Source organism: Augochlora pura, chromosome 3 (genome assembly GCF_028453695.1).
Source record: "Augochlora pura isolate Apur16 chromosome 3, APUR_v2.2.1, whole genome shotgun sequence".
Classification (NCBI taxonomy): Eukaryota; Metazoa; Arthropoda; class Insecta; order Hymenoptera; family Halictidae; genus Augochlora; species Augochlora pura.
In genome coordinates, this window is record NC_135774.1 from 14,432,354 (window position 1) to 14,444,526 (window position 12,173).

Here is a 12,173-nt window from a genome sequence, read left to right on the forward strand (position 1 = left end):
GGAAGAAGAAGAAGAACAAGAACAAGAGTAGGAAGAAGCATGAACGGTCCGCGTGCCGTGGTTCGGGTTGTGCCGGGTCGGGTTTGCGTGGGGTTGCTGTGGAGGGCTGGGAGGTGGGGGGTCGGGTGACCGGTAGGTGGTGTGCTGACGTCACTGTAGCGGCATCATCGCCGCGTGGGCCAATCGGGACGCTCACTCGAGCCAGGTCCATCGATCCGCTGGCTGCTGTTGTGTGTCCCGAGTTATGACGTCCGCGGAGTGACGTCATCGTTAGCGCCGTTCTCCGTTCGCCGCTGCCACCGCCGCCGTCGTCGCTACACACGCTACGGTTTTAATATAGCGGAGGAACGCGCGCGATCCGGACTCAGTTACGCGGCAGCCGGCCACCCGTGCGAGAGCGTGTGCGCTTTCTTGCTAAACGTCCGTGCTGTTTTTCTCTCTTCTCTCTCTCTTTCTCTCTGCTCGTCAGTCGAACACGGCATAGATCTGCCTCTGGTAGCCCGTTCTCGCTGTCTCTGTTTATTTTCGGCGAGTTTCACGAGTCAGCTGTCGGGGTGAATCTCTTGCCCGGTGTTCTTCCTGGTTCGGCGTCGCGTCGTTCACCGCCGGTTTTATTATCGGCCGATCGTGGACCGCTAAGTGAGAGAACCTGGTTGGGATTACACGCGAGGATAAGAAGAGGAGCAAGAGGAGACGGGGGAAAGAAACCGGAAGAGGAACGAGAAGTCGGTGGTGCCGCAGCCAAGGACGTTTGTGTTTGAGTTTCGCGTCTCCGACGCCGGGGAAGAGGGAGGCAGACGACGCACCGTTGTATCGCGTGGTTCCGCGTGCGGGACACGCCGTTGTGCCTCGTGCTCTCCAACGTTCTCCCTCGGGAATCGAAGATAGACACGGTCGGAAGGTAGTGTGCCACCAGCGATTGTCGAAGAGGTTCGACCACCTACGGATCATCGAGAACAGCTGTCGAGAAGAGTAAAGTGAAGCTACGATGTCGTTGACGGGGGAACGATAATTGGGAGGTTTTGTGGAGGACTTGATTAGAGAAGCCTGCATGCGAGTGCCCAGGGCAGAGGTGTTCGGGCTCCTTGATGGAGCGCTGACCTCCGAGGACGTCCGGAAGGCTTCGTCGAGCCCAACGACGACACAGACAGGTCGGTGATCCACGTGTGTCCTACATCATCATCATCATCTTCACACACCACTACCACTACCACCTTCATCACCACCACTACCACTACTACTACCACCACCACCACCACCACCACCACTACCACCACCACCACCATCACGATCATCATCATCATCGTCATCGTCATCTTCATCATCGCTGTTTCTCTATGTTTTCCGTGTGTTGTGGGTGAGTTGTGTGTGTTACGGGGGTGGATCGCGCCAGCCACGGGCGTCCCGTCCTCTCGTGTGTGTCTCTCGCTCGCTCGTTCGTTCTCGCCCGGCTAGACAGATCACACACTCGAGAAATCCCGTGGTCCCGCCGACTGGCACAACCGGCGTTCACCAGCCGTGAGAATTATCGACTGCGAGGTTTCGTCGGCGCCGCTCCCCCCTCCCGTTTCATCCCCTTTCACTTTCACCCGTTTGCTGCGCGCCGCGACGACGCGATAGATCCCCGCCGATTTTCTTATCGCGGGAACTGTCTCGTCCCGAGCCCGAATTCTTCGCGGCTCTGTTCGCGATCGGCTAGGACTGTTTTGTTCCGCGGAGCCGCGCGACACGGTCGAGGACAACGCGATTAGGTTCGGCCGCTGTGACACGTGCGGCTCGCTCGCGGCGCGTTCCGGCCCGCGCGCACGTGCGCGGATTCGCGGATTCCCCGCGACGACGGGAAAATAAAAGGAGGAACGACACGGGGAGGAACTGTGCGCCGTGATCTGTTCCGTAGGATGGTCGCGATCGGCGCGGCCATCGATCCTCCGCGCTGGGACATTTGAGAGACTGCGGCGGGGGGACGCGCGGGCTAGAGAGAGAAGAAGAGGTATCCAGGCCCCGTTAAGCGCCCGTTGGTCGACTGGTCGCGGTGAATGAGACGAGCAAAAACGAGGCGCGAGAGTGCTGATCGTACGTGCGATGCGTACCGTGGAGGAGACGGCCACGGAAGCAGCCGCGGCTGACGCCGCGACCACCCACCAGCGCGCTACCACCGGCAGGCATCTGCTCGTCGATCAGAATCACGAGCTCGATCACGATCAGCGAGATCGATCGGCGACGATCCATCTGCCCGGTACACCGTACCACCAGGTCACCATCGCGGCGGACACCAACAACAACCATGACCATCATCGGAACCTCGAGCATCACGCGGCGCAACGCCACGATCATTGGAACAAGTGTAAGTTGACGATTTCAAAAACCGTGCGGAAACGCAGCGGAAGCGCAACACACAGGTGTTATTGTTAGAATGGCAAACGAAAGACCACGGGACCGTCCTGTCTCTCTCTAGTTTATTTGCCGTCGGTGCACGAAAGGATGATCGCAGAAATTGTGCTCGCTGCTCGGACAGGTTGTGGTTGCGAATGGATGGTGGTGGTGGCGGTGGTGGTGGTGGTGGTGGTAGTTGTGGTGATGGTGGTGTGGCGACGGTCGAATCGACGGTCGCATCGACACCGTGCTAACGATGATGGAGATGGATCGATCTCGGTGCGACTAACCCGACTTTTCGGGATCGCAGACGCTCCGATCATCTTTATGCAAATATTGACGACGACTCCGATCGAGCGTTTTCTCTTTCGCGATTTCTAATTACCGGCGTAACGATTGATGATCCTGCTGAACTTGTTGAGCTGCCAGGCTGCTGGCTTTTGAAATTCTTTTAATCCTGCTGCCGCAGATTCAGCCGGGCTCGGTTTCGTCCCGCGTTAACGGGGATAGCGTCCACCGTAGGTATTTCGCGACCGAATGGGGGTGGATCGCGCGCGATAGACACCTTGATTACCGCGTCACGCGTATATCTATACTATACATGACGCGATCATTTTCTCTGTTTGGAATATTAATCTCTACGGCAATCTTTTTGAATTTTATGTCGACTAGCAAAACATAAAAATGTTGAACGAATAATTGACCACGGAATGTTTCAATATTTCTTTGATCAAATAAAATATTAAATTGTCGAGCCTTCCGATTTGGCATTGCAAAACTACGAATTACGCTACTATCGATTCGTTAACCCATTGCACTCGTAGCCATTTTAACTCTACGATCAAAATAACTTTTTCGCCTCACAGTACTCGTATTTTATAAGACCTCCTACGTTCTATGCATACCTAATCGAGACTCAACAACAGTCTTTTAAATATATATAAAGCTTGACACAACAGAGCTTGACAATAATTTTTAGGAGTGCCTGAAAATCATTATTCTATCGAATTGTTTTAATATAATTGAACAAAGACGTTCGTTTCCATCGATCCTCTGTTTCTCGCAATCGAGTTGGACTATCTCTACCTCGCGTCCATATCCGCAGTTTGATCACGATTCAGTTAACTAAGTCTACCAGCCGTACACACGGCTGAAACGTGTTGGATTAGGCGTAGAAACGCGGCTTTGGCTAAGCAAGTAGAATAGGCTGGGGTGGATCAGACGTACAAACAGGTTGGTCGATGCACGTGTCCCTCTGTCATTCTTCCGCGACGCAGGCATATCGAGGGTCACAGTGGGGATCCTCTGTATCCGAGCGTGCTCGATCGGACGAGGCGAGTAGAATTGGGCGGGCGGGCTTGTCCATCCCGACGGCGGATAATCGCGGAGACCTTTCAACCGGGCCGAACCGAAGACAATGGCGTGCGGCGCGGAGCGAAGTCGCGTGCGTTCTCTGTAAAACGAAAAAGGTTAATGGGCATGGCATTAAAGAGGCAAGAGCGAGCGAAAAGGAGACGAGGTGCGAACGATAGAGCGAAGGGACGATTTCAAGCCCCACTACTCTCTCTCTCTCTCTCTATTCTCTCCGCAGCCAATCGATTCAGCAGCTGCGAAAAGGATCTAAAGGTTGCGGCTCCGGGATTGGCCGGGAATGCCGTTTGACGCGCGCGTATTCTTCGGAAAAAAGATCCCGGCCGCGAGGGCACGCCGTCGTTCGACAAACCGTCGCCGCCGCCGCCGCCGCCATCGTCTGCCGCGAAAAAAATAATTAATCGAGGAGCCGGTCGTCGCAGACTGTTTGATCGAAGCCCCGCTTAAATTATTCAGCCGCGCCTGTATCTTCGGCCCCAGCAACAGATTCCCTATTTAAGGACGATTACGTCGGTTAGGGGTGGGTAGCCTCCGTTAGCCTTTCTGAAAAAGAACCGAGACTGAGCGGAGCGACTCGGCGCCCCGGTGCCACCGAAATAATCACCGCAACACTCAAAATCGGCTCGACGGTCGCAAATAGACCGGTGATTGAATAATTGAACTTGTTCTACTCATAAATCGAAATTGACTGGCAGCAATCCCCGAATACCGCGAGCGAGTACGCAGCAAAAGATCCGAGGACGCCGCCGCGGGATCAAACGGCGCGGCGCCGCGATAAATAGAAAGACGAGTGCTCTAAAAATACTGATCACCGTAGATCCGCCGAAACCGAGGCCCGCCCGAGCGGCTTCCTCGAAGGTTTTCCACGCCGGATCAAAGACACTTTCGTGGCGCGCAAGTCGAAACCCCATCGGTTCGATCGGATATAGCGCCGCGATAGGACCGTTTTACAGGTGTAATCGGCACGTTAAGGTAAATATAGTCTGGCAGTCGGCCGAGTGCACGGCAGTCAGCCTGGCCGGCTAACAGGCGGAGCAGCTAGTCAGGCAGGCTGGCTGGCGGGCAGGCGTTTCTTTTCCGCGTGCATAGTTGGCCCGCGCGGGACCTGCCTCGCAGGAAAGAAGAGACACCTCGAACAAATATAACTCGCGCGGCGCGCGCGCGCGTGTGTGTGCAGGTGCGGTCACCGGCACGGCCACCCTTCGGCCCTCTCTCTCTCTCTCTTATTAGCGGAGCCGCGAAAAACCTGGCCCCGCACGGAGTTACGGCCGTGACAATGGTAAATCACCGCTTATGACTTCCGCGCGTTCTCCGCAGGGCCCAACGCTCCGCGGCGTCGCTCCCGGGGGCCCGTTAGCCGGGGCCGTTTCGCTATCGATAGCCGATCGCCTGTCAGTCCGACCCGTTACGTGGGCACGTGATTGCGATATACGCCAGTTTCGGCCCTCGAGAAAAACCGGCAACGTACCGGCTACACTGCCGGACTGATAAACATATCGATCGGCAGATCTCGGGTCTCGTGATCGCAGGAAATACTCCGGCCGCGACTGTTTCGCCCTGTTTCCTCGTAATTCCTGACCAGCTCCGGGATTCAGATCGATCCCGATAGAAGATGCACCTCCTCGGACGGCTGCAGTCCCACTGCGGATGTTTAGCCGGAATAGACGTTTTCTGCAAATGTTGCCGCGGCGGACACGTCGAATCTCTTTCGCTGGTCGTTTTAGTAGGTGGACAGTCCGCCATCGATTCGTTGCATCTCTATGCCGTTCCGATGCATTGCGAAACTGGTCACGCCCCTTTTAGAAACGGAATAATTTCTTAACAATTGATCCAAACAGTATTCAGTTTTTCGGGGATTATTTCATTCTTAGAGGTATTAGTTTATTAGAATTATTTTATTAGAATTAGTTTATTTAATAGCAATTAGTTTATTTAATAGCAATTAATTTATTTAATAGCAATTAGTTTATTTAATAGCTATTAGTTTATTTAATAGCAATTAGTTTATTGAATAGCAATTAGTTTATTTAATAGCAATTAGTTTATTTAATAGCTAAAAAATGACATTCGTTTGCGACAGCAAAACAGTTTTCTAAATTTCGATAACTTATATATACGTTGAAAGCTCCGCCGGAATCGGCAACATTGTTATGAACCATTAATAATGATAATTCGCGAAAATAGAAGTTTCTGTATTAATAGCGAAATATTGTCGAATAATTAATCCGGGATCAGAAATAGTTGCATAGAACTATCATCTCGGAACCCATAGGAAACCAGAAATTCAGTCAGTTGCATTTTCCAGCGATCTATTGCGATCGGAAATCGTGGCACAGAATTCATTTCTGTGCGACGAGCAGAAATAGTCGCACTAGAAGTATTTCTTAACAATCTATAACGCGGATTGAAAATTTGTTATTTCCCCGACCTAATCTGTCGCAAACCTAAAATTGAAACACGGAAATATTTCCACGGCAATTCTCTCGCAGACGAGAAATTATCGCACAGAAGTACTGTATTTGTTGCAGACCAGAAATAGTTGCAGAGAATTATTATTTAGCGACGAGTTGCGGTCGAAAAATTGTTGAATAGACGTCGAGGCGACGAGGCGAGGCGGAGTTCGCCGGGATCGGGGTTTAGCGAACAAGTGGTTCGAAACTTTCGTGCGGTACTGTATCGCTGTTATATTTGAGGCTCGCGTGTTAGAGAGTGACACGTCCCGTTCGCGAGAGTGTATGTTAATAGGCCCCGGTGTAATCGCGCGTCGGACGTTTCGCCGCGCAAGTAGTTAGGCGCAATCAGACTCGGACATTAGCGGGACGTGCATCCGAGCCCGTCTGAGCTGGCACGTCGGTAACTACTTAATTCTTTTTAAACGCTCGGCGCACCGTTCGCCGCGAGGCCCCCGCGAAGAGGAGTGCGAGCGGGCGCGCTCCGCGGCGCGATGCTCCGCGCGCAATACGCAACCGGCGATAAAAATCTTCCGCTGTTATTCCGCGAGATAACGACGCGTAATTTATTTTATTACGAATAATTATCGGATCGGCGGGACCGCGGAACGCGGAATGTGGGTCGCCGGATGATCGGCAACGGTAGCCGCCATCGTATTCGTCGTCCGTGGATCATCGCTCTCGGCGTCGTTCGGCTTCGCAGTTCCATCCGTGGAATCGTTAGAAATCGATTAGACGCGATCGCGCCGCGGCCGTCTATGCAAATACGGGCACGCCGGCCGATCGAATCGCGCGGGGAATTGGTTACGAACATTTTCCCATTTGTTTACAAAGTTCTCTATCAAAGAAAAAAACCCGTTAAACTTTATCAGTAATTGCCAGCGATCGATCAGACGCTCGTTTCCCGCGAGCGGCCGACGCCGCGCCGAACGCGTAGGAAACCGATCTTCGTTCGACACGAGGGGGGGGGGGGGGGGGGGGGGAGAAAAACGCGAAGCCTGCGTCAACATTCGCAGTGTTATGCGAACCGTACGCATCGGTTTCCCGCGGCGTCGGAAGTCTCTTCCCTCGGTTTCACCCCCCGCGCGACCGTTCGATTCGCGTATCGACAATATTGCGGCGGTTCTAGTTCTTCCAGGAAAAAATTATCCGATAAAAATACCGACGGCCGACCTTCTTCGCGTTCTAAAGACACTATTCATAGGTACGAATCTTTTTCCTAGACGATAATTGACACAGTTACGTAACGCGCCGCGGAGCTTCTTCTTCGGCGTAAGTTTAAAAACCACCGGCTCTCTCCGTTAAACCGCCGCGGCTGGACCGTGCGGCGTCGCGCCGGATCGGATAGGAAAATAGTCCGGATCGTTCGCGGAATCATAAAATTGGATAGTATTTTGACGGCGACCGTCCGTGGGCCGGCGAACGCTTCCTAGAGGCCAATTGCATTGTTTTACTGCCCCGAACTAAATATACGTGCGAGGCGGGCGATCCGCGGCTGCTTGGCTGGGACACAAAGCCGACCAAAGAGACGACCGAGACGCCCGGCATCACGTGCCGTTACACTTTTCACGTTTCTGACGTGCTAGGACGATGAACGACCGACGATTCATCCCGCCGGACCAGTCTCTCCTACTCATACCACCGGAATGCGATCCGCCGGCCAGCTAATTTATCCACGCGGATCGATCGAAAATGCAGTTCGAACAACACGAAATTACGCTCGGATTTCATCGTTCCGCTGGAAGCCGGGGATGAGTTATTTATGTACCCATTCAGGGTTCTACGGACTAGATTCATCTCCGTCGAGTCGCGTCACGAAACGGCATTTGCTCGCAAACGTTTTTAGGTATTTTTCATCCGGCTGAACGACCAGGATAATTATTCTTTATATTTAGTCGCTGGAACGCGGATCTCCGAGCAAGAGAAAATTAATCTTCGTCGATTGCAACGAGGAGGAGCTGAACGCTAATTTCTTTTTTACTCTTTGATCATTTCATCGAGTTGAAAATAATGCGTCGGACGGTCTTAAATTCTGTTAATATTTTTATTCGCGTGTTAAAGTCGTGGTATGCACGTCGTTGAAAGCAAAGAGATGTTAAATGTTTCCATTGCAGTCATTAATTAAGAGAAATGTAAGAGAAAGCTGATTTCTTATGACAATATGTGCTCGTACGTTTTCTATCACTTTTCTCTCTTTCGTAATTCATTAATATTATTATTTTATATTATATATTATGCAAATAAAATTGCAAATAATTATCAGATATTTGAACGCAGTGAAATATGATTTCAAATATTTATCTCCGGTAACGATTGTATTACCATATGTAAAGAATTATTCTCGATAGATGTACCTACCCCTACGGCGTCACAGAAGACTTGAAATATCCTTTCGTACACCAAGACTACTTCATAACCAGACTACGAATTTTATACTGAGCGAATCTAATACAAAAACCGAAATAGAATTCGAAGACTCTCAAAACACTGTTCCATTATTCCGAGCTCATTAAAACGATTAATAAACCAGCTAAATATCTACGTAACCCCAGCATCTTATACTCGGATCGCGCAGTTCTTATTTCTCGCAAAAATCCGCGCTCCATCTATAACAATTCCCGATACTTTTTCAATTATTCTCGCTCGTGTATTGCCGACAGGACCCCTTCGAATTCTCGACAAAAAAAAAAAGAAGAACGACAGCACCGACGATAACAGTAATCCCGTGCGCAAGTTAGGGTGCATCGATACCGAGGCGTCGGATCGGAGGCAGCCGATGACAGGTTGTTGCTCGATGCCGGCGCTGCGTTTTTCATGAGGCTGCGGTCGCCGCGTGGGCGGGAATGGCCCGTTGTTTCCGGCGGGAGAGACACACGCGATCGGGAAACAATCGGAGCCACGGGCTGCCAACCCATCCCCCCCCCCCCCTCCCTGGCCGAGGGAACCCCCGTGGGCGGCCCCCCGTCGATTCATATTGCATAAATGCTATACCGCTTCGTCAATTATGCACCGGCCGTGATTCGACCTGGGGAAACTTTCGTCGGCGCGGCGCGTCGTACACGTATCCGCAACCGCGGGGAAGAACCGCGCGCGGGTTCCGCGGGCCGCGATTAATTGTAATTAATCGAACGCGATACGTGTTCGATAAACGCCGATCGATCGCAATTTCGTCGTTGCGCAACGATGAAATTACGCTCGCCTACACGAGACGAGGTTTGTCCGACGAACCGTTCAGTGTCGCAAGCGCGCGAGCGTAGACCGCGTCATGATCGGAGATGGTACTTTTCAATGATCACACTTTGTTAATTTTATCCTTCAACTGTTCCTTGCTCCTGTTTCTATAATTTGTATAATTCTATTTTATTTAATTTTATTTAATTTTAGTTATTAAAGCTTTGCAGTTGAAGCCATTTTAATTCGAAATCCAAAATAGCTTCTCTGAGCTATGATACTTAAATAATCTAGTATATTTTATATATATGAAATTGAATTTTGTGTCTCGCGCATCAGTTAGATTCGGAACAGTTTTTTAAATATTATTTCGATGATATTAAATGATTTTAAAGGCTCTCGGTGTAGTAGCAATTTTTATGCCGTAGCTCGCGATGACGCAAAATTATGAACGAGGACGAGTCTTTAATATTCGAGTGGAAAAGAGAAAATAATCGAATCTACGGGATTATTGACATTTGCGAGGACGCGGTGTAAAGAGTTAAATTCGTCATGCGGTGTTCGGTGAAACCGTTGTCTCAGGAAATGGCCAGTGGTTATTTATATCCTCGCGCACGTGTAAAACATGACGAAAATGATCTCGTATGACCTGAAACGTGCTATTCGTCTTCCGTGTAACAAACGGGCCAAGTTCGTAGTTTGCAGTTAACACTAGAACCAGCAAACCCTAAACACGACCAAGGTGGATCGTTTCGTAACTAGACGGTGGACATTTATGCGGAATGAGAATCGTCTAGCACGAGCGCCATAAGCGGAAGTCGAATAAAAATGTACTAGCTCCGTTTATAAATTCAATAAGTTCAGAATAATGTAACAGTACTCTTAAAATCTCCGTCTCCTTTATTCCAGGTTTCGTATGCTCAATTTTCTCGTAAATGCATAAAATCCATTCTCTATTCATAACAATGACAAAATTAGCTTCGCTCAAACCTCGCGCGATTTCTATTGCGAGGAAAAACGTCGCGTGTCAAAATTTCAAAAAATCACACTTTTTGCGTTCATTCGAATATAAAGTCGACAGTACTTGTCTGAGAAAAGATATGCCGTTCGAAACGCGATAAATATAAAATCTGGGAAGTTTAAAAAAAAAAAAAAATCCAGACCAAAATTCGCCGGAATGAAAAATTCGTGAAACCTGTTTTAAAACCTGTTTTATTGTTGAAAAAAAACCATGAAAGTTAGGTAACACAATAGAAAAGTAACTCGATGTCCACCGAGCTATGGCCAATCCGGCTAGACAAGTAGCCCCGTAGTTGCATCCTCGTTCCCACCGGAGCATGCAGTAGGCGGGCCCATTCGTGATCTGCGGTGGAGGGGGTAGCTCGGCGTGGGAGGCGTTGTCCAATCGCGGTGCTTAGAATCGTGTTCTCCGCTCGCCTGTAGCCCCGCTGGTAGTTGCAGGTGTCGCGACTATAAGAAGCCGAGTACTTGTAACCGGCAATGCTCGGCTGCGTGGCCGCTGTAGGCGCAACCGTCTATGGATTTTGACCCGGGGGTTAGGTTTGAGCAATAGTCGTCGCCCGGGGAACGCCTGCACGTCCGTCTGCGTGGTCGAAAGAAAACGGGAGAGATTACTGGAGCCGCGTAATGGGATTGTGACTCCGCGCGTAATGACTCTGGAATCGATAAGTGACGTTGATGCATATGAACGCGCGTGCCAGCGGTGAAAGGGTCAGTAGTCAGACGGTGGCGCTATAAATACCGGGAGGACTTAATTCGTTGTGTTTCAGCGCGGTTGATCGACGCCGCGGGATCGATTGGGATCGCGGGGTTCGGCTCCTTCGATTCGATCGTGCCAGCCGATGAGGGGGGTAAACGAGGAGGGAGGAGGGGGGGGGGGGGGGGGGGGGTTACAGAGAGCCGGCCGGGAAAGAAAGGGAGAGGAAGAGAGACGGCGTGGCGTGGCGTGGCGTGGCGATGCATGCAACGTAGCGTCGCCTCGACGACCGCGGCCGCATGCCCGAGAGGTTTATGGTAATTCGGGCGAACCGAGTAAAAATGTGTAACGCGACCGACCAGCTGACGCGTGGCCTTGTTTCACCTGAAATAGATTTCACCGCGGAAACGTATTCCGCGCGCGAGTTTTGACACGGTGCGACGGGGCCTGTAATTTCTCCCGCGCGGCTCGCGTCCCGTCGATGTCCGGAAATCGTGGACCTCGATCGACCGGCAACCTGCCGCGAATTTAATTAGGGTGTTCGCAGAACACTCGCTGTCTCCGTCGCTTTCGGTGGACGTCGCGGAGGACGGCTCGCGATAGTGGTATCGCGCGCAACTCGTTGGCCGGCAATCACTTGGCGTGGACCTTCTTTCCTCTGTTTACGAAATAACTCCGCGGTGTCTGTTGTCCAACGTTCTCCATCGTACAAACAAGAGACACTAGCTAAGTGTTGCGCATATATTCTAGTACCGAACAACAAAGCGTCACGTGTCTTTTTATATCGACGATAACTCGGATTAAAGGGGCGAAACTCACCCTGAAAAGGTTAGCGTGAGAATAATTCGGAATTTCTCGTCTCTCGCATCTCAACGCGTCTTTCCGGGGTGGATTTCACCCTTCTACGAGGTCAGTGAAAGCGAAAACCTTATCCGGAGTACCTTGTAAACTATACTTCGACCCTGTCGCGTGGGACAGTCCTTCGTGTCTAGAAAAATTCGTACCGCGTCCCCGACGCTGGTACAAGTTACCCGGAAAAGTTTCGAAAAGAATCGGTCGCATGGTTTCGCGTCGAAAAATTCCCGTGGACG

General features: G+C 51.0%; 1 protein-coding gene across 4 annotated transcripts in view; it reads left to right on the forward strand.

Annotated features, from left to right (window-relative positions):
* Positions 1–326: 326 nt before the first annotated feature.
* Positions 327–12,173, forward strand: part of Hr38 (Hormone receptor-like in 38) — a 45,911-nt gene continuing 34,064 nt past the window's right edge. Inside the window, exon 1 of one of the 4 annotated variants that reach the window (XM_078197273.1) lies at positions 327–1,151. In XM_078197273.1, coding sequence (XP_078053399.1) covers positions 1,052–1,151 — 100 coding nt within the window. In that variant the 5' untranslated portion in view covers positions 327–1,051. Of the gene's footprint in view, positions 1,152–1,849; positions 2,345–11,077; positions 11,097–12,173 lie in introns of those variants that run through there. The other 3 variants (XM_078197272.1, XM_078197269.1, XM_078197276.1) reach the window with 3 other exon arrangements.